Source organism: Physella acuta, unplaced genomic scaffold (genome assembly GCF_028476545.2).
Source record: "Physella acuta isolate Inbredline_101_S28 unplaced genomic scaffold, ASM2847654v3 ptg000473l, whole genome shotgun sequence".
NCBI classification, from domain to species: domain Eukaryota; kingdom Metazoa; phylum Mollusca; class Gastropoda; family Physidae; genus Physella; species Physella acuta.
Genome location: NW_026731992.1, coordinates 417,610 through 444,268, shown reverse-complemented (window position 1 = coordinate 444,268; position 26,659 = coordinate 417,610). Strand labels below are relative to the sequence as shown.

General features: G+C 44.5%; 1 protein-coding gene across 1 annotated transcript; it reads left to right on the top strand.

The window, feature by feature from the left end:
• On the top strand, positions 1-25,240 carry LOC131943905 (putative glutamate receptor). The gene is made up of 12 exons (XM_059304231.1): positions 1-175; positions 769-924; positions 3,213-3,478; positions 6,055-6,195; positions 6,323-6,499; positions 7,706-7,806; positions 8,457-8,547; positions 9,160-9,321; positions 20,316-20,496; positions 21,072-21,289; positions 23,475-23,740; positions 24,081-25,240. The coding sequence occupies exons 1-12, from the start codon at positions 106-108 to the stop codon at positions 24,304-24,306; spliced, it is 2,055 nt and encodes a 684-aa protein (XP_059160214.1). The 5' UTR covers positions 1-105; the 3' UTR covers positions 24,307-25,240.
• The last annotated feature ends 1,419 nt before the right edge of the window (positions 25,241-26,659 follow it).

The window sequence follows — 26,659 nt, the reverse complement described above, 5'->3', positions numbered from 1 at the left end:
TCCGGCACAGCGCGGGTATGTGGGCCAGAAAACTGGACACACCTGGGATGGCAAGATGATTGTCTCATCGTCCCCGGTACAGACAACGTTACCAGCTGGCACAAGATGGCCTGGCCAGGTCAGTGCTCAGTTGCCCTGATTATAATCGTCTGCACTGGTCTAACAAGCAGAGCTGGTAAGTGGCACAGTGTAGTGACTGGTCGTGGTGAGACAGTCTCACCGACGTGATCCTGACTTGGTGTAGGACAGTCTCACCGACGTGATCGTGGTGTAAGACAGTCTCACGACGTGATCGTGGTGTAGGACAGTCTCACGACGTGATCCTGACTTGGTTTAGGACAGTCTCACCGACGTGATCCTGACTTGGTGTAGAACAGTCTCACGACGTGATCGTGGTGTAGGACAGTCTCACGACGTGATCGTGACTTGGTGTAGGACAGTCTCACGACGTGATCCTGACTTGGTGTAGAACAGTCTCACGACGTGATCGTGGTGTAGGACAGTCTCACGACGTGATCGTGACTTGGTGTAGGACAGTCTCACGACGTGATCGTGACTTGGTGTAGGACAGTCTCACGACGTGATCCTGACTTGGTGTAGGACAGTCTCACCGACGTGATCCTGGCTTGGTTTAGTACAGTCTCACGGCGTGATCGTGGTGTAGGACAGTCTCACCGACGTGATCCTGACTTGGTGTAGGACAGTCTCACTGACGTGATCCTGACTTGGTGTAGGACAGTCTCACCGACGTAATCATGACTTCCGCAGCGCTGCCCCACCCGCGCCTTGTGGAGAGCCTCGATGTTGACCAGCGAGTGACGTCAGGGGTCAGTGACCTGCAACTCTTCACAGTCCGTGTTTTGAAGGCAACATTCCAGCACATGCACTGGACGCGCCTGATGCTGGTCCATGACACCATGCACGGTCAGTCTAACACATCCCTGGTCAGTCTAACACATCTCTGGTCAGTCTAACACATCCCTGGTCAGTTTAACACATCTCTGGTCAGTCTTACACATCTCTGGTCAGTCTAAAACATCTTTGGTCAGTCTAACACATCTCTGGTCAGTCTAACACATCTCTGGTCAGTCTAACACATCCCTGGTCAGTCTAACACATCTCTGGTCAGTCTAACACATATCTGGTCAGTCTAACACATCTTTGGTCAGTCTAACACATCCCTGGTCAGTTTAACACATCTCTGGTCAGTCTTACACATCTCTGGTCAGTCTAAAACATCTTTGGTCAGTCTAACACATCTCTGGTCAGTCTAACACATCTCTGGTCAGTCTAACACATCTCTGGTCAGTCTAACACATCTCTGGTCAGTCAAACACATCTCTGGTCAGTCTAACACATCTCTGGTCTAACACATCTCTGGTCAGTCTAACACATCTCTGGTCTAACACATCTCTGGTCAGTCTAACACATCTCTGGTCAGTCTAACATCTCTGGTCAGTCTAACACATCTCTGGTCAGTCTAACACATCTCTGGTCAGTCTAACACATCTCTGGTCTAACACATCTTTGGTCAGTCTAACACATCTTTGGTCAGTCTAACACATCTCTGGTCAGTCTAACACATCTCTGGTCTAACACATCTCTGGTCTAACACATCCCTGGTCTAACACATCTCTGGTCAGTCTAACACATCTTTGGTCATTCTAACACATCTCTGGTCTAACACATCCCTGGTCAGTCTAACACATCTCTGGTCAGTCTAACACATCTCTGGTCAGTCTAACACATCTCTGGTCAGTTTAACACATCTCTGGTCAGTCTAACACATTTCTGGTCAGTCTAACACATCTGTGGTCAGTCTAACACATCTCTGGTCTAACACATCCCTGGTCAGTCTAACACATTTCTGGTCAGTCTAACACATCTCTGGTCAGTCTAACACATCTCTGGTCAGTCTAACACATCCCTGGTCTAACACATCTCTGGTCAGTCTAACACATCCCTGGTCTAACACATCTATGGTCAGTCTAACACATCTCTGGTCAGTCTAACACATCTCTGGTCTAACACATCTCTGGTCAGTCTAACACATCTCTGGTCAGTCTAACACATCTCTGGTCTAACACATCTTTGGTCAGTCTAACACATCTCTGGTCAGTCTAACACATCTCTGGTCATTCTAACACATACCTGGTCTAACACATCTCTGGTCAGTCTAACACATCTTTGGTCATTCTAACACATCTCTGGTCTAACACATCCCTGGTCTAACACATCTCTGGTCAGTCTAACACATCTCTGGTCAGTCTAACACATCTCTGATCAGTCTAACACATCTGTGGTCAGTCTAACACATCCCTGGTCAGTCTAACACATCTTTGGTCAGTCTAACACATCTCTGGTCTAACACATCCCTGGTCAGTCTAACACATCTGTGGTCAGTCTAACACATCCCTGGTCAGTCTAACACATCTTTGGTCAGTCTAACACATCTCTGGTCTAACACATCCCTGGTCAGTCTAACACATCTGTGGTCAGTCTAACACATCCCTGGTCAGTCTAACACATCTTTGGTCAGTCTAACACATCCCTGGTCAGTCTAACACATCTGTGGTCAGTCTAACACATCCCTGGTCAGTCTAACACATCTTTGGTCAGTCTAACACATCCCTGGCCAGTCTAACACATCTTTGGTCAGTCTAACACATGTCTGGTCTAACACATCCCTGGTCAGTCTAACACATCTGTGGTCAGTCTAACACATCCCTGGTCAGTCTAACACATCTTTGGTCAGTCTAACACATCCCTGGTCAGTCTAACACATCTCTGGTCAGTCTGACACATCTGTGGTCAGTCTAACACATCCCTGGTCAGTCTAACACATCTTTAGTCAGTCTAACACATCTCTGGTCAGTCTAACACATCTCTGGTCTAACACATCTCTGGTCAGTCTAACACATCTTTGGTCAGTCTAACACATCTCTGGTCAGTCTAACACATATCTGGTCAGATTAACACATCTGTGGCCAGTCTAACACATCTGTGGTCAGTCTAACACATCTCTGGTCTAACACATCTCTGGTCTAATACATCCCTGGTCTAACACATCTCTGGTCAGTCTAACACATCCCTGGTCCAACACATCTGTGGCCAGTCTAACACATCTCTGCCTGACGTAACATGACTGCCCGACAAAGCCCAAAAGATCTGTGTGTTGGCGGCCAAATTGGCCCTCTATTTTTATCCCCTAGAACCCACGGCCAGGCGCCTGATGGCCAGCTATCAGAACGGCACCGTACAGGCCTTTCACCTCAACTGGCAGATGTCGCCTGAGGCGGACCACGTGATCACTTGTGCCCAATACCTCAAGATGGCGGACAGCCAGCGAATGACTGGTCTAAACGTTCGAATCAATCAGCTTCTGGATGGGATCTACAAGGACCACGTGACCAACGACGTTACCGTTCACGTAGTGCTGCTATGTTCCGACAACTGCACAAAGTCAGTGCTGCAGGAGGTATGGGTTACCTCTCCTTTATTTAAACCCGATGCTAAAAATCGTCATAATAATATAAGACTTGTGGTAGTGTGTCAGTCCTTCCGTCCCTCCCTCCATCATCTCTATAGATTGTGGCCAAATAAAAGTAAACATCAAACTTTATTTAAATCGAATCTCCCCCCCCCCCCCCCGCCTCAGACATGTAATATACAGCGTCAGTTGTGTGTTCGCTTTAGTATTACAGTTTTCATCATCGGCTTGTGAGGACTGATACAGATTTACAATAGTAATATTTCTTTCTTACTTGTAGCCTACTTTCATTCATTTAAGATAGTTTACTTATACATAGATCTAATACAAAACGTCTAAATATTAAAAAAAAAAAAAACAACCTGAAAATGCAAATGTGTAATTAAATGATGATTCAAGGGATTTACTTTTCCTCGGCGTGGTTGGCTGAGGGGGGGGGGGGGGTGGAATTTTGGTTTTAAAATAGAGCTGAAATAAATTTGGGATTGCAGAGAGTTAAAATGATACAAATTTTAAGCAATCGGAAAAGTTATGTTATTACAACGAGACACATCAAAGCAAACATTCTTCCCTTTCAAACATCTATATCTATACAGTCCTCTAACAGATTTTTAAAAATTAATTCAATTGTTTTAAATATTTAAATCGTTAAAAATAATTTATTTCATAGTTTTACACAGCATCAGAGACATGAACATCAATTGCATATATAATAATCAAAGGGAGAAATAAAATGGCATAAGAACTAGACTAAAATAAGGTGTGCAAACTCGGTTTCTCTTGACTGCTTAGTTTACTGTGCTCCGTCCTTAGCTGCGGAGTCAAAAGTCCACATTGTAGCCACCCATGGACGGAAATAGAAACGACCTTTTTAATCAAACGTTGCAGTGCTTTTCAATTGCATCGCGTCGTCTTATTTAAAGATTTACTGTAGGGTTTGTTTATACAAAGACTTTATTTTATTTCATAGTTGCCGCAGTTTTTATTCTTACGCATAATGTGAAGGAAATATTAAATACACGCATATCGTTAAAACATATTAAACGGATCAATATCAAATAATATTTTCGCTTAATTCCTAGAAAAATTGGATACATTTTAATAAAAGTTGGGTCGAAAAAACTAATTAATCAAAATATTTAATAATATTTAAAAAGAAATTCAACTCACGCTAATAAAAAATAAACCTGGAGTAATCTCCCCTATATTTTCTGGAATATTCTTATATAAAACTGCGGGGGATTGCACCCCGGGATATAGACATGATTTATAATCCATTTTTAATTACTTACACTTTTTAAAGTAGAATAGAATTTCGTAGAAAAAGAATTGCGCACCAAGTGAACGCAAAAAAAAAAATCTTTGTATAATAGTGCGGAGTATTATTATTACTTTATTAATTCACTTGCGTTTTTTGAGAAACCGGAAATAGCGTAAATTACTACTTCCGGTCAACGGAAATTACTCAAACTTTGACAAAAGGCAGAGAATTAGATCATTTACTTACCAGTGAATTTCATTTATCTACCTGAAACAGTACTCAAGCTATAGGCTTTTGAAAAATTGAAATTAGAATAAGTCCCACTTCCGGTTACCGGAAATAGCTGAAAAAAGTTGACACAGAACTACAAACTTGATATAATCGGACCGCACCGGATGACACCATTTAGGGGGGTGACACCAAGGCAAAAAATAGTAAAATATATAGAGAAAAATTGAAGGGGGAGGGTGCAAATCGAAAGTTCGAGGGGGGAGGTGCACATCGAAAGTTTGAGGGAGGGGGGTGCAAATCGAAAATTTGAAAGTTTGTCCCCGGGAAGAGTCGCTACGCCTCTGGTGGGGGGGGGGGGGGGTGACACCATTAAGTGCCGCACCGGGTAACACCCGACCTCGCTACGCCACTGGATATAATACTTATATTTGAAATTTCATCAACCTAGCTGTAATGGTACTCAAGTTATCGTGTTCACAGACACACACACACACACACACAAACACACACACACACACCCTCAAAGAAATACGGACAAGATTGCAAAATTATGTTTTTCCGAATCAGGGAGGTGTAAAACGTCGAGATTAGCAAAAATCTCGAATAATTTTTGCACGATTATAACACTTTCTCTATGCTTTGTATACGAGATAGTAAAAATGTGAATGCAAATTCCGCGGATGTCCAAGGGGGCATTATTATTGGGATAATATAATTAGCATGGACTTATAAAGTGCAATATGGTAGGTAAAACACGGATATTTAAAACTGCCACTTGCTTATTTTATGGATACGGTATAGGGGTTTACTAAGTTGAATCAGGCGGTTCGGCGCACCGGGCTAGACTGTGAGCACTATGCGTTTGGGTTTGCATTTAAGTTGTGTTTATGTTATGCGTGTTGTGTTTGCGTATTCGTTTGTATTTTTTTGCGTTTGCTTTTGTGTTTGCGTTTTCTTTTGTGTTTGTGTTTGCGTTTGTGTTCAGTTTTGTTCTGTTCCCAATTTGGTATATTTAAAAAAGATTCACCGTGGCAGCTAGTATTTTAGGCATTTCAATATTCTCTGTAAATAGGCCAATGTTTATGACTGTAGACGGGCCAAATCAACTGCCTTACACATGCATACAAAATGGCTGATTGTTGAAAACGAACTGAAAGATTTCCTAGAACTCTTGGATCACTTGGACAACGTGGCTACTATCAAAGTCTTCACGGTGAGTAATGACACATGACATATGACACATCCAACATGGCATATGACACATCGAACATGGCATATGACACTCAATCGCGGCACCTTTGGCGAGACACCAACACGCATCTCTTAACTTTTACCAACAGCGACCCCTGCACGCCACGGTCTGGACCTTGTATTTTGGCGGGAACAACAGTCGTCACCTGACGCCAGTGGCGCTCGTGTCTGCTGGCCTTGACATTGACCTACTGGGGGGCGACGCCATCTTTCCTAACATTAACTTTGGCCTCAACCACCGAACATTAGTGGTTTCAACAAAACAGGTAATAGTGTCACCAGTGGCTCAATGTTAGACCATGTTTTGTGTCACCAGTGGCTCAAAGCTAGACCACGTTTTGTGTCACCAGTGGCTCAATGTTAGACCATGTTTTGTGTCACCAGTGGCTCAATGTTAGACCATGTTTTGTGTCACCAGTGGCTCAATGTTAGACCATGTTTTGTGTCACCAGTGGCTCAATGTTAGACCATGTTTTGTGTCACCAGTGGCTCAATGTTAGACCATGTTTTGTGTCACCAGTGGCTCAATGTTAGACCATGTTTTGTGTCACCAGTGGCTCAATGTTAGACCATGTTTTGTGTCACCAGTGGCTCAATGTTAGACCATGTTTTGTGTCACCAGTGGCTCAATGTTAGACCATGTTTTGTGTCACCAGTGGCTCAATGTTAGACCATGTTTTGTGTCACCAGTGGCTCAATGTTAGACCATGTTTTGTGTCACCAGTGGCTCAATGTTAGACCATGTTTTGTGTCACCAGTGGCTCAATGTTAGACCATGTTTTGTGTCACCAGTGGCTCAATGTTAGACCATGCTTTGTGTCACCAGTGGCTCAATGTTAGACCATGTTTTGTGTCACCAGTGGCTCAATGTTAGACCATGTTTTGTATCACCAGTGGCTCAATGTTAGACCATGTTTTGTGTCACCAGTGGCTCAATGTTAGACCATGTTTTGTGTCACCAGTGGCTCAATGTTAGACCATGTTTTGTGTCACCAGTGGCTCAATGTTAGACCATGTTTTGTGTCACCAGTGGCTCAATGTTAGACCATGTTTTGTGTCACCAGTGGCTCAATGTTAGACCATGTTTTGTGTCACCAGTGGCTCAATGTTAGACCATGTTTTGTGTCACCAGTGGCTCAATGTTAGACCATGTTTTGTGTCACCAGTGGCTCAATGTTAGACCATGTTTTGTATCACCAGTGGCTCAATGTTAGACCATGTTTTGTGTCACCAGTGGCTCAATGTTAGACCATGTTTTGTGTCACCAGTGGCTCAATGTTAGACCATGTTTTGTGTCGCCAGTGGCTCAAAGATAGACCATGTTTTGTGTCACCAGTGGCTCAATGCTAGACCATGTTTTGTGTCACCAGTGGCTCAATGTTAGACCATGTTTTGTGTCACCAGTGGCTCAATGTTAGACCATGTTTTGTGTCACCAGTGGCTCAATGTTAGACCATGTTTTGTGTCACCAGTGGCTCCACTTTGTCACCAAGTCGGTGGAGGATGGACGAGCGACTTACGACGGTTTCTGCATGGACGTTCTTCAGTACCTTCAGCGAGCGCTCAATTTCACGTGAGTCTCCTGGTTAAACTGACCACTGTAGTTCTGGTTAAACTGACCAGTGTAGTTCTGGTTAAACTGACCAGTGTAGTTCTAGTTAAACTGACCACTGTAGTTCTGGTTATACTGACCACTGTAGTTCTGGTTAAACTGACCACTGTTGTTCTGGTTAAACTGACCACTGTAGGTCTGATAAACTGACCAGCGTAGTTTCTGGTTAAACTGACCACTGTAGTTCTGGTTAAACTGACCACTGTAGTTCTGGTTAAACTGACCACTGTAGTTCTGATAAACTGACCAGCGTAGTTCTGGTTAAACTGACCACTTTAGTTCTGGTTAAACTGACCACTGTAGTTCTGGTTAAACTGACCACTTTAGTTCTGGTTAAACTGACCAGTGTAGTTCTGGTTAAACTGACCACTGTAAGTCTGGTTAAACTGACCAGTGTAGTTCTGGTTAAACTGACCACTGTAAGTCTGGTTAAACTGACCACTGTAGTTCTGGTTAAACTGACCACTGTAGTTCTGGTTAAACTGACCACTTTAGTTCTGGTTACACTGACCACTGTAGTTCTGGTTAAACTGACCAGCGTACGTCAGGGACGGCCATTTCATGTATCTGACAAGCGTGACGTCACTGCCCCATGTTTTGTCCTCGTGCAGGTCTCAGATGGTGGAGCCAGCAGACGACGAGTGGGGCCGTCTGCTGGACAATGGCTCCTTCACTGGACTAATGGGCCAACTGCAGAGAAAGGTCTGGATGTTTCTGGGAAGGGGGAAGCTCTGTAGGGAGGAGAGGCTTGTCTCGAATGTGTCGTATAGGGGCGTGTGTCGGTAGATGCGTGTCCATGAAGGGCGTGTTTATGAAAGGCGTGTCTATGATAAAGGTGTGTGCCAGTGGTGTGTGTATTTGATACGATATGTGTCTCTGATTGGAAGCTTGACTGTTTGGCGTGGAGCAAGGAGCGTGTCTTTGGTGACAAAAGCGTATCTAAGAGATCGTAACTGAATTTTAAAAAAAACCTTTTGACGGAAGCCGTCATGAGTGTATATGAGCATGTGGTCAGTAGGTCTGACCACTAGACAACATGATCTCACCAGTATATGAGCATGTGGTCAGTAGGTCTGACCACTAGAAAACATGATCTCACCAGTATATGAGCATGTGGTCAGTAGGTCTGACCACTAGACAACATGATCTCACCAGTATATGAGCATGTGGTCAGTAGGTCTGACCACTAGACAACATGATCTCACCAGTATATGAGCATGTGGTCAGTAGGTCTGACCACTAGACAACATGATCTCACCAGTATATGAGCATGTGGTCAGTAGGTCTGACCACTAGACAACATGATCTCACCAGGAAGTGGACCTGGTGGCCGCCCCACTCACAATTCACGAGATGAGGGAGCGAGTCATGGACTTCACCTTCCCGTACTTCGTGGACTACACCAGCGTCATGATGAAGCTGCCGGACCCCGCAGACAGAAAGTGGTTAACCATCATTCAGCCGTTTCGCTGGGAGGTAGGTGGTTAAAGAAACAAAGTATATATATATATATATATATATATATATATATATATATATATATATATATATATATATATATATATATATATATATATATATATATATATATAATAGTTTCGCTGTCTGTCTGTGTATCTGTCAAGAACGCAATGAAGAAAACACAAGCAGAGTAAAAACATGCATAGGAATTCGAAAAACGAAACGTGACGTCACATGGAGCATATAGTAGAAAACAGTCGAAAGCCAAGGAGAGTGCACACAGTAATATGACGTCATTGATTCTCGAGTAAACATTGAATTAAAAAGCCAATTTTGTCTAATCTTAAAAGTCGTTTGCGTGCAGAGTTTCTTTCATGCAATTATTCGGGTAGAACGAAGCCTCACCCCCCCCCCCCCCCAACAACGTTTAAGCCGCCACCCCCCCCCCCCCCCTAATAAGAAATAACGTCATCGATACTCTATAGTAAAAGTCTGACATTACGGCCTAATTCATGTGTCTAATCTTAAAAGTGGTTTGTGTGCACAGTTTCTATCATTTATCTTGTGGTAGGGGCAAAGCCCCTTCTCCCCCCCCCCCCCCTCGGTGGTACGACTAATTCTCCCCCCCCCCCCCCCCCCCCCCCCCACTCCGAAAAAAACGAAATATAATTTATATAGAAAATATATACTTTTTACCAGTGTCGGCTTCCCCCGACCCGGAAATTTTTTTCGCCCCAGCAAAAATGTCTGAAAAATGTCTGAAAGAAACACTGTCTACGTAAGTGAGGTTTATCGGCCGAAAGTAGGAAATGAGTTTATATTTTAGAAGTATGCTCTACCGTTAGTTTGTATAATCTACAAATGCGATAATTGTTCCTTTCAGACTTTTTCCTCCCCCAAAGGGGGGGGGGGCACTTGAAATTTGCGGGGGTATGGATGGACTAAATTTTCTGAGAGGGGGCGGACACTGATAAAAGTATATAATTCTATTTCGTTGAACGGGACGGTAGACGTGCCTTGGGGTGTGTGGGTGGGGGGGGGGTGGCGGGAATCCCTCCCCACAAGTAGAGTTGCCTGAAAAAAACTCTAAATGGGACTTTTGTCATGATTGAGACTAATTGCTAGGTTTAGGGGTATGGATACGACTATATTAAGTATCAATGCGCACTAACTACGTTTAGAACAAGCTTAAATCCAATAAAAATGCCGATTCTGGATAACAATCCGTTTTCAATGTCATTTTTCGTTTCTGGTTCAATTTGAAGTTAAGGTGGTGGCTTTGGCTTTGGTTTAGAGAAAAGAGACAACACTATCAACCTAGCGCCCGTTGTATCCTTCCTAAACGGGCCATTTTTCTCGTGTATATATATATATTTATATATCACACGACCCGACCCGTAGGGACTAACCCACCACACTTGGACAACTGTGTCTCTCAAGAAGTCTTCACCCTGTTCCGCATGCTTTGAGAGGCAGGGAGGGGGCGAGAGGAGGGTAGAAAGTTGACGCGTGTGCGTGGTGTCCCGCTTGTCTACACCTGGCCATTATCATGTCTCTCACCTCATGTCTACACCTGGCTATCTTCATGTCTCTCACCTCATGTATACACCTGGCTATCTTCATGTCTCTCACCTCATGTCTACACCTGACTATCTTCATGTCTCTCACCTCATGTCTACAGGTACACCTGGCTATCTTCATGTCTCTCACCTCATGTCTACACCTGGCTATCTTCATGTCTCTCACCTCATGTCTACACCTGGCTATCTTCATGTCTCTCACCTCATGTCTACAGGTACACCTGGCTATCTTCATGTCTCTCACCTCATGTCTACACCTGGCTATCTTCATGTCTCTCACCTCATGTCTACACCTGGCTATCTTCATGTCTCTCACCTCATGTCTACAGGTACACCTGGCTATCTTCATGTCTCTCACCTCATGTCTACACCTGGCTATCTTCATGTCTCTCACCTCATGTCTACACTTGGCTATCTTCATGTCTCTCACCTCATGTCTACACTTGGCTATCTTCATGTCTCTCACCTCATGTCTACACCTGGCTATCTTCATGTCTCTCACCTCATGTCTACACCTGGCTATCTTCATGTCTCTCACCTCATGTCTACACTTGGCTATCTTCATGTCTCTCACCTCATGTCTACACCTGGCTATCTTCATGTCTCTCACCTCATGTCTACACCTGGCTATCTTCATGTCTCTCACCTCATGTCTACACCTGGCTATCTTCATGTCTCTCACCTCATGTCTACACCTGGCTATCTTCATGTCTCTCACCTCATGTCTACAGGTACACCCTGCTATCTTGATGTCTCTCATCTCATGTCTACACCTGGCTATCTTCATGTCTCTCACCTCATGTCTACACCTGGCTATCTTCATGTCTCTCACCTCATGTCTACACCTGGCTATCTTCATGTCTCTCACCTCATGTCTACACCTGGCTATCTTCATGTCTCTCACCTCATGTCTACAGGTACACCTGGCTATCTTCATGTCTCTCACCTCATGTCTACAGGTACACCTGGCTATCTTCGTGTCTCGCACCTCATGTCTACACCTGGCTATCTTCATGTCTCTCACCTCATGTCTACACCTGGCTATCTTCATGTCTCTCACCTCATGTCTACACCTGGCTATCTTCATGTCTCTCACCTCATGTCTACACCTGGCTATCTTCATGTCTCTCACCTCATGTCTACACCTGGCTATCTTCATGTCTCTCACCTCATGTCTACAGGTACACCTGGCTATCTTCCTGTCTCTCACCTCATGTCTACACTTGGCTATCTTCATGTCTCTCACCTCATGTCTACACCTGGCTATCTTCATGTCTCTCATCTCATGTCTACACCTGGCTATCTTCATGTCTCTCACCTCATGTCTACAGGTACACCCTGCTATCTTCATGTCTCTCACCTCATGTCTACACCTGGCTATCTTCATGTCTCTCACCTCATGTCTACACCTGGCTATCTTCATGTCTCTCATCTCATGTCTACACCTGGCTATCTTCATGTCTCTCACCTCATGTCTACAGGTACACCCTGCTATCTTGATGTCTCTCACCTCATGTCTACACCTGGCTATCTTCATGTCTCTCACCTCATGTCTACACCTGGCTATCTTCATGGCTCTCATCTCATGTCTACACCTGGCTATCTTCATGTCTCTCACCTCATGTCTACAGGTACACCTGGCTATCTTCATGTCTCTCATCTCATGTCTACACCTGGCTATCTTCATGTCTCTCACCTCATGTCTACAGGTACACCCTGCTATCTTGATGTCTCTCATCTCATGTCTACACCTGGCTATCTTCATGTCTCTCACCTCATGTATACACCTGGCTATCTTCATGTCTCTCACCTCATGTCTACACCTGGCTATCTTCATGTCTCTCACCTCATGTCTACACCTGGCTATCTTCATGTCTCTCACCTCATGTTTACAGGTACACCTGGCTATCTTCATGTCTCTCACCTCATGTCTACAGGTACACCTGGCTATCTTCATGTCTCTCACCTCATGTCTACAGGTACACCTGGCTATCTTCGTGTCTCGCACCTCATGTCTACACCTGGCTATCTTCATGTCTCTCACCTCATGTCTACACCTGGCTATCTTCATGTCTCTCACCTCATGTCTACACCTGGCTATCTTCATGTCTCTCACCTCATGTCTACACCTGGCTATCTTCATGTCTCTCACCTCATGTCTACACCTGGCTATCTTCATGTCTCTCACCTCATGTCTACAGGTACACCTGGCTATCTTCCTGTCTCTCACCTCATGTCTACACTTGGCTATCTTCATGTCTCTCACCTCATGTCTACACCTGGCTATCTTCATGTCTCTCATCTCATGTCTACACCTGGCTATCTTCATGTCTCTCACCTCATGTCTACAGGTACACCCTGCTATCTTCATGTCTCTCACCTCATGTCTACACCTGGCTATCTTCATGTCTCTCACCTCATGTCTACACCTGGCTATCTTCATGTCTCTCATCTCATGTCTACACCTGGCTATCTTCATGTCTCTCACCTCATGTCTACAGGTACACCCTGCTATCTTGATGTCTCTCACCTCATGTCTACACCTGGCTATCTTCATGTCTCTCACCTCATGTCTACACCTGGCTATCTTCATGGCTCTCATCTCATGTCTACACCTGGCTATCTTCATGTCTCTCACCTCATGTCTACAGGTACACCTGGCTATCTTCATGTCTCTCATCTCATGTCTACACCTGGCTATCTTCATGTCTCTCACCTCATGTCTACAGGTACACCCTGCTATCTTGATGTCTCTCATCTCATGTCTACACCTGGCTATCTTCATGTCTCTCACCTCATGTATACACCTGGCTATCTTCATGTCTCTCACCTCATGTCTACACCTGGCTATCTTCATGTCTCTCACCTCATGTCTACACCTGGCTATCTTCATGTCTCTCACCTCATGTTTACAGGTACACCTGGCTATCTTCATGTCTCTCACCTCATGTCTACACCTGGCTATCTTCATGTCTCTCACCTCATGTCTACACCTGGCTATCTTCATGTCTCTCACCTCATGTCTACACCTGGCTATCTTCATGTCTCTTGTAACGGACACCTATCTACCAGCCAGATAGATGGTGAACGCTCCCGGATTCTTTCTTAGGGTTATATGCAAATGACCTAAAGCCTAAATGAATGGCTACTAACTCAACAACTCACTAGGGCTCGATTTCGAGGTCTAGGGAAAACTAGTGAAACTATTGAAGTTAACAACTCATTCAATCTGCATACAACTTTTAATAAGTGAACAAAGTTGTGGCAGAACACTAGATTAAACAAGATAAAATATTTAGTTTAGAAATAACAAAACCCAACTTACAAAGCGTAAGAATAAATACTATCACAGATTCTAACACTTTATAAAAATAGCCACAGTTTCACATAACACTGCTATAGCATCAAGAATCACTTGGCCACAAGTAATATAATACTAGGATACTTAAACAACTTAATAATACAGAGCACACTCAGGACTTATGCTCTCTCACATTCAACTGGCCAAAATGGACTGCCGCGAGACACCTGTGGGCGATCCATATATAGACTTAGGTAACATGGAAGGTCACCTTCAGATCGTAAGACCATTGGTTGGGGTGGTCATCTGGTCTGAAACAATCAATCATCTCTCGATGGAAAATTTCTGAGTCTAAGACTCTCTTAGTAAGACAGCGGAAAAAAACCGGTTGTTGCACCACCAACCATATATGGTATTATAACAAAAGTCAAACTAAAAATAAAACATTACTAGACCTAAGTAGGTCACACTCTCACCTCATGTCTACAGGTACACCTGGCTATCTTCATGTCTCTCACCTCATGTCTACACCTGGCTATCTTCATGTCTCTCACCTTATGTCTACACCTGGCTATCTTCATGTCTCTCACCTCATGTCTACACCTGGCTATCTTCATGTCTCTCACCTCATGTCTACACCTGGCTATCTTCATGTCTCTCATCTCATGTCTACACCTGGCTATCTTCATGTCTCTCACCTCATGTCTACAGGTACACCCTGCTATCTTGATGTCTCTCATCTCATGTCTACACCTGGCTATCTTCATGTCTCTCACCTCATGTCTACACCTGGCTATCTTCATGTCTCTCACCTCATGTCTACACCTGGCTATCTTCGTGTCTCTCACCTCATGTCTACAGGTACACCTGGCTATCTTCATGTCTCTCACCTCATGTCTACAGGTACACCCTGCTATCTTGATGTCTTTCATCTCATGTCTACACCTGGCTATCTTCATGTCTCTCACCTCATGTATACACCTGACTATCTTCCTGTCTCTCATCTCATGTCTACACCTGGCTATCTTGATGTCTCTCACCTCATGTCTACACCTGGCTATCTTCATGTCTCTCACCTCATGTCTACAGGTACACCTGGCTATCTTCATGTCTCTCACCTCATGTCTACACCTGGCTATCTTCATGTCTCTCACCTCATGTCTACACCTGGCTATCTTTATGTCTCTCACCTCATGTCTACACCTGGCTATCTTCATGTCTCTCACCTCATGTCTACACCTGGCTATCTTCATGTCTCTCACCTCATGTCTACACCTGGCTATCTTCATGTCTCTCACCTCATGTCTACACCTGGCTATCTTCATGTCTCTCATCTCATGTCTACACCTGGCTATCTTCATGTCTCTCACCTCATGTCTACAGGTACACCTGGCTATCTTCATGTCTCTCACCTCATGTCTACACCTGGCTATCTTCATGTCTCTCACCTCATGTCTACACCTGGCTATCTTTATGTCTCTCACCTCATGTCTACACCTGGCTATCTTCATGTCTCTCACCTCATGTCTACACCTGGCTATCTTCATGTCTCTCACCTCATGTCTACACCTGGCTATCTTCATGTCTCTCACCTCATGTCTACACCTGGCTATCTTCATGTCTCTCATCTCATGTCTACACCTGGCTATCTTCATGTCTCTCACCTCATGTCTACAGGTACACCTGGCTATCTTCATGTCTCTCACCTCATGTCTACACCTGGCTATCTTCATGTCTCTCACCTCATGTCTACACTTGGCTATCTTCATGTCTCTCACCTCATGTCTACACTTGGCTATCTTCATGTCTCTCACCTCATGTCTACACCTGGCTATCTTCATGTCTCTCACCTCATGTCTACACCTGGCTATCTTCATGTCTCTCACCTCATGTCTACACTTGGCTATCTTCATGTCTCTCACCTCATGTCTACACCTGGCTATCTTCATGTCTCTCACCTCATGTCTACACCTGGCTATCTTCATGTCTCTCACCTCATGTCTACACCTGGCTATCTTCATGTCTCTCACCTCATGTCTACACCTGGCTATCTTCATGTCTCTCACCTCATGTCTACACCTGGCTATCTTCATGTCTCTCACCTCATGTCTACACCTGGCTATCTTCATGTCTCTCACCTCATGTCTACAGGTACACCTGGCTATCTTCATGTCTCTCACCTCATGTCTACACCTGGCTATCTTCATGTCTCTCACCTCATGTCTACACCTGGCTATCTTCATGTCTCTCACCTCATGTCTACAGGTACACCTGGCTATCTTCATGTCTCTCACCTCATGTCTACACCTGGCTATCTTCATGTCTCTCACCTCATGTCTACACCTGGCTATCTTCATGTCTCTCACCTCATGTCTACACTTGGCTATCTTCATGTCTCTCACCTCATGTCTACACCTGGCTATCTTCATGTCTCTCACCTCATGTCTACACCTGGCTATCTTCATGTCTCTCACCTCATGTCTACACTTGGCTATCTTCATGTCTCTCACCTCATGTCTACACCTGGCTATCTTCATGTCTCTCACCTCATGTCTACACCTGGCTATCTTCATGTCTCTCACCTCATGTCTACACCTGGCTATCTTCATGTCTCTCACCTCATGTCTACACCTGGCTATCTTCATGTCTCTCACCTCATGTCTACAGGTACACCCTGCTATCTTGATGTCTCTCATCTCATGTCTACACCTGGCTATCTTCATGTCTCTCACCTCATGTCTACACCTGGCTATCTTCATGTCTCTCACCTCATGTCTACACCTGGCTATCTTCATGTCTCTCACCTCATGTCTACACCTGGCTATCTTCATGTCTCTCACCTCATGTCTACAGGTACACCTGGCTATCTTCATGTCTCTCACCTCATGTCTACAGGTACACCTGGCTATCTTCGTGTCTCGCACCTCATGTCTACACCTGGCTATCTTCATGTCTCTCACCTCATGTCTACACCTGGCTATCTTCATGTCTCTCACCTCATGTCTACACCTGGCTATCTTCATGTCTCTCACCTCATGTCTACACCTGGCTATCTTCATGTCTCTCACCTCATGTCTACACCTGGCTATCTTCATGTCTCTCACCTCATGTCTACAGGTACACCTGGCTATCTTCCTGTCTCTCACCTCATGTCTACACTTGGCTATCTTCATGTCTCTCACCTCATGTCTACACCTGGCTATCTTCATGTCTCTCATCTCATGTCTACACCTGGCTATCTTCATGTCTCTCACCTCATGTCTACAGGTACACCTGGCTATCTTCATGTCTCTCACCTCATGTCTACAGGTACACCCTGCTATCTTCATGTCTCTCACCTCATGTCTACACCTGGCTATCTTCATGTCTCTCACCTCATGTCTACACCTGGCTATCTTCATGTCTCTCATCTCATGTCTACACCTGGCTATCTTCATGTCTCTCACCTCATGTCTACAGGTACACCCTGCTATCTTGATGTCTCTCACCTCATGTCTACACCTGGCTATCTTCATGTCTCTCACCTCATGTCTACACCTGGCTATCTTCATGGCTCTCATCTCATGTCTACACCTGGCTATCTTCATGTCTCTCACCTCATGTCTACAGGTACACCTGGCTATCTTCATGTCTCTCATCTCATGTCTACACCTGGCTATCTTCATGTCTCTCACCTCATGTCTACAGGTACACCCTGCTATCTTGATGTCTCTCATCTCATGTCTACACCTGGCTATCTTCATGTCTCTCACCTCATGTATACACCTGGCTATCTTCATGTCTCTCACCTCATGTCTACACCTGGCTATCTTCATGTCTCTCACCTCATGTCTACACCTGGCTATCTTCATGTCTCTCACCTCATGTTTACAGGTACACCTGGCTATCTTCATGTCTCTCACCTCATGTCTACACCTGGCTATCTTCATGTCTCTCACCTCATGTCTACACCTGGCTATCTTCATGTCTCTCACCTCATGTCTACACCTGGCTATCTTCATGTCTCTTGTAACGGACACCTATCTACCAGCCAGATAGATGGTGAACGCTCCCGGATTCTTTCTTAGGGTTATATGCAAATGACCTAAAGCCTAAATGAATGGCTACTAACTCAACAACTCACTAGGGCTCGATTTCGAGGTCTAGGGAAAACTAGTGAAACTATTGAAGTTAACAACTCATTCAATCTGCATACAACTTTTAATAAGTGAACAAAGTTGTGGCAGAACACTAGATTAAACAAGATAAAATATTTAGTTTAGAAATAACAAAACCCAACTTACAAAGCGTAAGAATAAATACTATCACAGATTCTAACACTTTATAAAAATAGCCACAGTTTCACATAACACTCCTATAGCATCAAGAATCACTTGGCCACAAGTAATATAATACTAGGATACTTAAACAACTTAATAATACAGAGCACACTCAGGACTTATGCTCTCTCACATTCAACTGGCCAAAATGGACTGCCGCGAGACACCTGTGGGCGATCCATATATAGACTTAGGTAACATGGAAGGTCACCTTCAGATCGTAAGACCATTGGTTGGGGTGGTCATCTGGTCTGAAACAATCAATCATCTCTCGATGGAAAATTTCTGAGTCTAAGACTCTCTTAGTAAGACAGCGGAAAAAAACCGGTTGTTGCACCACCAACCATATATGGTATTATAACAAAAGTCAAACTAAAAATAAAACATTACTAGACCTAAGTAGGTCACACTCTCACCTCATGTCTACAGGTACACCTGGCTATCTTCATGTCTCTCACCTCATGTCTACACCTGGCTATCTTCATGTCTCTCACCTTATGTCTACACCTGGCTATCTTCATGTCTCTCACCTCATGTCTACACCTGGCTATCTTCATGTCTCTCACCTCATGTCTACACCTGGCTATCTTCATGTCTCTCATCTCATGTCTACACCTGGCTATCTTCATGTCTCTCACCTCATGTCTACAGGTACACCCTGCTATCTTGATGTCTCTCATCTCATGTCTACACCTGGCTATCTTCATGTCTCTCACCTCATGTCTACACCTGGCTATCTTCATGTCTCTCACCTCATGTCTACACCTGGCTATCTTCGTGTCTCTCACCTCATGTCTACAGGTACACCTGGCTATCTTCATGTCTCTCACCTCATGTCTACAGGTACACCCTGCTATCTTGATGTCTTTCATCTCATGTCTACACCTGGCTATCTTCATGTCTCTCACCTCATGTATACACCTGACTATCTTCCTGTCTCTCATCTCATGTCTACACCTGGCTATCTTGATGTCTCTCACCTCATGTCTACACCTGGCTATCTTCATGTCTCTCACCTCATGTCTACAGGTACACCTGGCTATCTTCATGTCTCTCACCTCATGTCTACACCTGGCTATCTTCATGTCTCTCACCTCATGTCTACACCTGGCTATCTTCATGTCTCTCACCTCATGTCTACACCTGGCTATCTTCATGTCTCTCATCTCATGTCTACACCTGGCTATCTTCATGTCTCTCACCTCATGTCTACAGGTACACCTGGCTATCTTCATGTCTCTCACCTCATGTCTACACCTGGCTATCTTCATGTCTCTCACCTCATGTCTACACCTGGCTATCTTTATGTCTCTCACCTCATGTCTACACCTGGCTATCTTCATGTCTCTCACCTCATGTCTACACCTGGCTATCTTCATGTCTCTCACCTCATGTCTACACCTGGCTATCTTCATGTCTCTCACCTCATGTCTACACCTGGCTATCTTCATGTCTCTCATCTCATGTCTACACCTGGCTATCTTCATGTCTCTCACCTCATGTCTACAGGTACACCCTGCTATCTTGATGTCTCTCATCTCATGTCTACACCTGGCTATCTTCATGTCTCTCACCTCATGTCTACACCTGGCTATCTTCATGTCTCTCACCTCATGTCTACACCTGGCTATCTTCATGTCTCTCACCTCATGTCTACACCTGGCTATCTTCATGTCTCTCACCTCATGTCTACACCTGGCTATCTTCATGTCTCTCACCTCATGTCTACAGGTACACCTGGCTATCTTCCTGTCTCTCATCTCATGTCTACACCTGGCTATCTTCATGTCTCTCACCTCATGTCTACAGGTACACCTGGCTATCTTGATGTCTCTCATCTTTACCTCGTGTCTGCTGACCTTTATGGAGAGACACAACCCCCACAACAAGACACGAGACAGAGACAACTCTTACAGATGGTCACGTGACGAAAGTTTTCTTGGGTTTTACCACACCTTCTGGTATCTGTTTGGAGCTTTGTTCACACAAGGTAACTATGAGAGGCTGACGTCACACTCAATGTTCACACAAGGTAACTATCACAGGCTGACGTTACACTCAATGTTCACACAAGGTAACTATCACAGGCTGACGTCACACTCAATGTTCACACAAGGTAACTATCACAGGCCGACGTCACACTCAATGTTCACACAAGGTAACTATCACAGGCTGACGTCACACTCAATGTTCACACAAGGTAACTATCACAGGCTGACGTCACACTCAATGTTCACACAAGGTAACTATCACAGGCTGACGTCACACTCAATGTTCACATAAGGTAACTATCACAGGCTGACGTCACACTCAATGTAGCCATACGTCACACTCACTGTAGACATACGTCACACAGTCACACTCACTGTAGCCATACGTCATACTCACTGTAGCCATACGTCACACACACTAGCCGTACGTCACACTTACTTTAGCCATACGTCATACTCACTGTAGCCATACGTCACACACACTAGTCGTACGTCACACTTACTTTAGCCATACGTCATACTCACTGTAGCCATACGTCACACTCACTAGCCCTACGTCAAACTTACTGTCCAGGCGGTGAACGTCTGCCTACGTCACTGACTGGCCGCTCACTGCTGACCTGCTGGTGGATCTTCACGATCGTCATCTCGTCCACCTACAGCGGCAACCTGATCGCCTTCCTGACGGTCAGCAAACAACGGGCGCCCTTCGACACGCTGGCCGACATGTTGGCCCAGGACAGCTACAAGTGGGGCTTCCTGGGGACCACACTCTACGAGTTGGTCTATAAGGTGGGTCATGGTTGGGTGGGTCACTGGTTAGGTGGGTCACTGGTTGGGTGGGTCACTGGTTAAGTGGGTCACTGGTTAAGTGGTTAGGTGGTTAGGTGGGTCACGGGTTGGGTGGATCACTGGTTGGGTGGGTCACTGGCTAGGTGGGTCAGTGGTTGGATGGGTCACTGGTTAAGTGGTTAGATGGGTCACTGGTTAGATGGGTCATTGGTTAGGTGGGTCACTGTTTGGGTGGTTAGGTGGGTCACTGTTTGGTTTGGTCACTGTTTGGGTGGTTATGTGGGTCACTGGTTAGATGGGTCACTGGTTAGGTGGGTCACTGTTTGGGTGGTTAGGTGGGTCACTGGTTGGTTTGGTCACTGGTTGGGTGGTTATGTGGGTCACTGGTTAGGTGAGTCACTGGTTGGGTGGTTAGGTGGGTGACTGGTTGGGTGGGTCACTGGTTGGTTTGGTCACTGGTTGGGTGGTTAGGTGGGTCATTGGTTAGGTGGGTCACTGGTTAAGTGGTTAGATGGGTCACTGGTTAGATGGGTCACTGGTTAGGTGGGTCACTGTTTGGGTGGTTAGGTGGGTCACTGGTTGGTTTGGTCACTGGTTGGGTGGTTATGTGGGTCACTGGTTAGGTGAGTCACTGGTTGGGTGGTTAGGTGGGTCACTGGTTGGGTGGGTCACTGGTTAGGTGGGTCATTGGTTGGGCGGGTCACTAGTTGGGTGGTTAGGTGGGTTACTGGTTGGGTGGGTCACTGGTTGGGTGTGTCACTGTTCGGGTGGTTATGTGGGTCAATGGTTGGGTGGGTCAGTGGTTGGGTGGGTCAGTGGTTGGGTGGGTCAGTGGTTGGGTGGGTAACTGGGTGGGTGGGTCACTGGTTGGGTGAGTCACTGGTTGGGTGTGTCAGTGGTTGGGTGGGTAACTGTTTGGGTGGTTAGGTGGGTCACTGGTTGGGTGGGTCACTGGGTAGGTGGGTCAGTGATTGGGTGGGTCACTGGTTAAGTGGTTAGATGGGTCACTGGTTAGGTGGGTCACTGTTTGGGTGGTTAGGTGGGTCACTGGTTGGTTTGGTCACTGGTTGGGTGGTTAGGTGGGTCATTGGTTAGGTGGGTCACTGGTTGGGTGGTTAGGTGGGTCACAGGTTGGGTGGGTCACTGGTTGGGTGTGTCACTGTTTGGGTGGTTAGGTGGGTCACTGGTTAGGTGGGTCACTAGTTGGGTGGGTCAGTGGTTAGGTGGTTAGGTGGGTCAGTGATTGGGTGGGTCACTGGTTAAGTGGTTAGATGGGTCACTGGTTAGGTGGGTCACTGTTTGGGTGGTTAGGTGGGTCACTGGTTAGGTGGGTCACTGTTTGGGTGGTTAGGTGGGTCACTGGTTGGGTGGGTCACTGGTTGGGTGTGTCACTGTTTGGGTGGTTAGGTGGGTCACTGGTTGGGTGGGTCACTGGTTAGGTGGTTAGGTGGGTCACTGGTTGGGTGGGTCACTGGTTAGGTGGGTCACTGTTTGGGTGGTTAGGTGGGTCACTGGTTGGGTGGGTCACTGGTTAGGTGGTTAGGTGGGTCACTGGTTAGGTGGGTCACTGGTTGGGTGGGTCAGTGGTTAGGTGGTTAGGTGGGTCACTGGTTAGGTGGTTCGGTGGTTAGGTGGGTCACTGGTTGGGTGGGTCTGTTGTTAGGTGGTTAGGTGGGTCACTGGTTAGGTGGTTCGGTGGTTAGGTGGGTCACTGGTTAGGTGGTTCGGTGGTTAGGTGGGTCACTGGTTGGGTGGGTCAGTTTGGGCGGGTCAGTGGTTGAGTGGGTCACTGGTTAGGTGGGTCACTGGTTTTGTGGGTCACTGGTTAGGTGGATCAGTGGTTGGGTTGGTAACTGGTTGGGTGGGTCACTGGTTGGGTGGGTAACTGGTAAGTGGGTCACTGGTTGGGTGTGTCACTGGTTGGGTGGGTCACTGGTTAGGTGGGTCACTGGTTGGGTGGGTCACTGGTTAGGTGGGTCACTGGTTGGGTGGTTAGGTGGGTCAGTGGTTTTGTGGGTCACTGGTTAGGTGGGTCAGTGGTTGGGTGGGTCAGTGCTTGTGATTGGCCAAATAAATAAAATAGACGTCTCTATGACATAAGATTTGTGACGTCACGTATAGTTGTGACGTTATGTGAGCATTAAAAGTGTGACGTCAGCTGAAGCTACTGCAGTTTGTTGATCAGAGCACGGATGAAGCTATACATCAAGCCATCTGGCAGCACATCGTTGACTTGAACCAATCCGATCCGGCCATTTTGTCACGTGATGAGATGACCCACTTGAAGGCCGTCCAACGGGGCGACTACGCCTACATCGGCGACCGGACGAGCATCGAGCTGTGGATGGAGCAGGACTGCCAGCTGGTCAAGGTCAAGGAGAAGTTCTTTCCCCTGCAGTATGGGCTGGGTCTGGTCAACAACTCGCCCTACACACGGCTCTTCTCAGAGGAGTAAGTGGGGGTGTGTGTGGGGGGGAGGTGGTGTGTGGGCGGGTGGTATTGTGTGTAGGTGGGTGGATTTGTGGGTAGGTGGGTGGTATTGTGGGTGGCAAGTTGGTGGTATTCTGGGTATGTGAGTTGGTGGTATGCTGGGTATGTGAGTTGGTGGTATGTTGGGTATGTGAGTTGGTGGTATTGTGGGTATGTGAGTTGGTGGTATTCTGGGTATGTGAGTTGGTGGTATGCTGGGTATGTGAGTTGGTGGTATGCTGGGTATGTGAGTTTATGTTTTTAGCGTAGTGGTGTAGACTGACATCCAAGCGATCTGTGCTAAGAAACTGTCCCTCAACAGAGTGATGCAGATGTGCGAGTTCGGTCTTGTCAACATCTGGATCGCCCGCTGGTGGAGAAAACAAAACAGGTGCGGGGGCGCCGTGGTTGCTGACGCCACGCCCATCTCGGTCCTGGACGTCCAGAGCGCGTGCTACACCCTGGGGCTGGGGCTGGTGCTGGCGGCCCTCTGTCTAGCCGGCGAGAGGTGTGTACAGCTTCGGCTGGGCAGGGCAAGATTTTGTTAGACAAGACTGCCTAAACAAACGGCCAAATTAAATAAGTCAACACAAATATCAACCAAATCGCAAAATCGAATTTTTAATGCAGTAATCACAAGCTTAACATATTTTGTTATCAAATGTTAGTTCTAAATTGCACGTTTTATAATGTAACTAGACCTGCCACTTTGGATAACTACGTGCCAAACATTATTTGAAATGAAATCCTAATTAACCTATCCCATTGCTAAGAAACAAAAATGTATATAAACGATTTCAGAAATGTAATATTTCATTACAAAAAAAAATCCGTTATTCATTATTTTTATACGGTGTTTTAATTAAATGTGTTTTTTATTCGAATCAGTCATTTATTTTACCAATAATGACCCACAACGCCCGCTGCCGCTCGCAACCCATGATGGTCCTTAACACACCCGCTTATTCTATGCATAGAAAAATTTAATTTGTTTCATAAAAATTTGGCCTACAAATCCGAATTTTTAACTAAACAGGAAGTTGGATATTCATAATACTGGTCTCTTTCCATCCCAAAATTTTAGACTCATCTAATTTTTAGTTGATTTGAAATTAAAAATAAAATAAAAACATTCCTAAAAACATTCTTATCTAGGCATGTATTTTAAGGAGTATATATCTTAAACATAACCAAACTGATATTCAACTGTTAAATTCGATGCATAGATAAATAAAGTTGACTAACCCAAAATGACCTATTTTCAATTTAGTTTGAATTTAGGATTTTCTCTGACATTTTTTATTTTTATACCTTGCTCCTACCGAATATAATACATTCTATTTAATACTGTTGGAAAGACAGATTCAAATCAAACATTAAGCAGTAATTTTTATCTTAATTATTAATTTCATTCAGACAAAAACGAATATTTTGTGAAACTGTTCACTTGTTCATACAGAGTTATGCTCCTAACACTGAGACATCAAGGGCGGTGTTTTGGTAGAATGAATGGGTCATTAATATCATTAATGTTTTTAATGGTTTTAATTTATTTTGCTCATACATTAATTATAATCAGAATGATGTTTTCTACAAAAGTACGTATTTAAAAAAATCTACATATGCTGCAGATTTTCAGATCTCTTGACTCGATATTTAAAAAATCTACATATGCTGCAGATTTTCAGATCTCTTGACTCGATATTTAAAAAATCTACATATGCTGCAGATTTTCAGATCTCTTGACTCGATATTTAAAAAATCTACATATGCTGCAGATTTTCAGATCTCTTGACTCGATATTTAAAAAATCTACATATGCTGCAGATTTTCAGATCTCTTGACTCGATATTTAAAAAATCTACATATGCTGCAGATTTTCAGATCTCTTGACTCAATATTTAAAAAATCTACATATGCTGCAGATTTTCAGATCTCTTGACTCAATATTTAAAAAATCTACATATGCTGCAGATTTTCAGATCTCTTGACTCGATATTTAAAAAATCTACATATGCTGCAGATTTTCAGATCTCTTGACTCGATATTTAAAAAATCTACATATGCTGCAGATTTTCAGATCTCTTGACTCGATATTTAAAAAATCTACATATGCTGCAGATTTTCAGATCTCTTGACTCGATATTTAAAAATCTACATATGCTGCAGATTTTCAGATCTCTTGACTCGATATTTAAAAAATCTACATATGCTGCAGATTTTCAGATCTCTTGACTCGATATTTAAAAATCTACATATGCTGCAGATTTTCAGATCTCTTGACTCGATATTTAAAAAATCTACATATGCTGCAGATTTTCAGATCTCTTGACTCGATATTTAAAAAATCTACATATGCTGCAGATTTTCAGATCTCTTGACTCGATATTTAAAAAATCTACATATGCTGCAGATTTTCAGATCTCTTGACTCGATATTTAAAAAATCTACATATGCTGCAGATTTTCAGATCTCTTGACTCGATATTTAAAAAATCTACATATGCTGCAGATTTTCAGATCTCTTGACTCGATATTTAAAAATCTACATATGCTGCAGATTTTCAGATCTCTTGACTCGATATTTAAAAAATCTACATATACTGCAGATTTTCAGATCTCTTGTCTCGATATTTAAAAAATCTACATATGCTGCAGATTTTCAGATCTCTTGACTCGATATTTAAAAATCTACATATGCTGCAGATTTTCAGATCTCTTGACTCGATATTTAAAAAATCTACATATGCTGCAGATTTTCAGATCTCTTGACTCGATATTTAAAAAATCTACATATGCTGCAGATTTTCAGATCTCTTGACTCGGACAAATATATATAAATAAATTTACAAACGTTCAAAATTGAGTCAGTTTTAGTATGATAGTAAGCGACCGAGTTTCC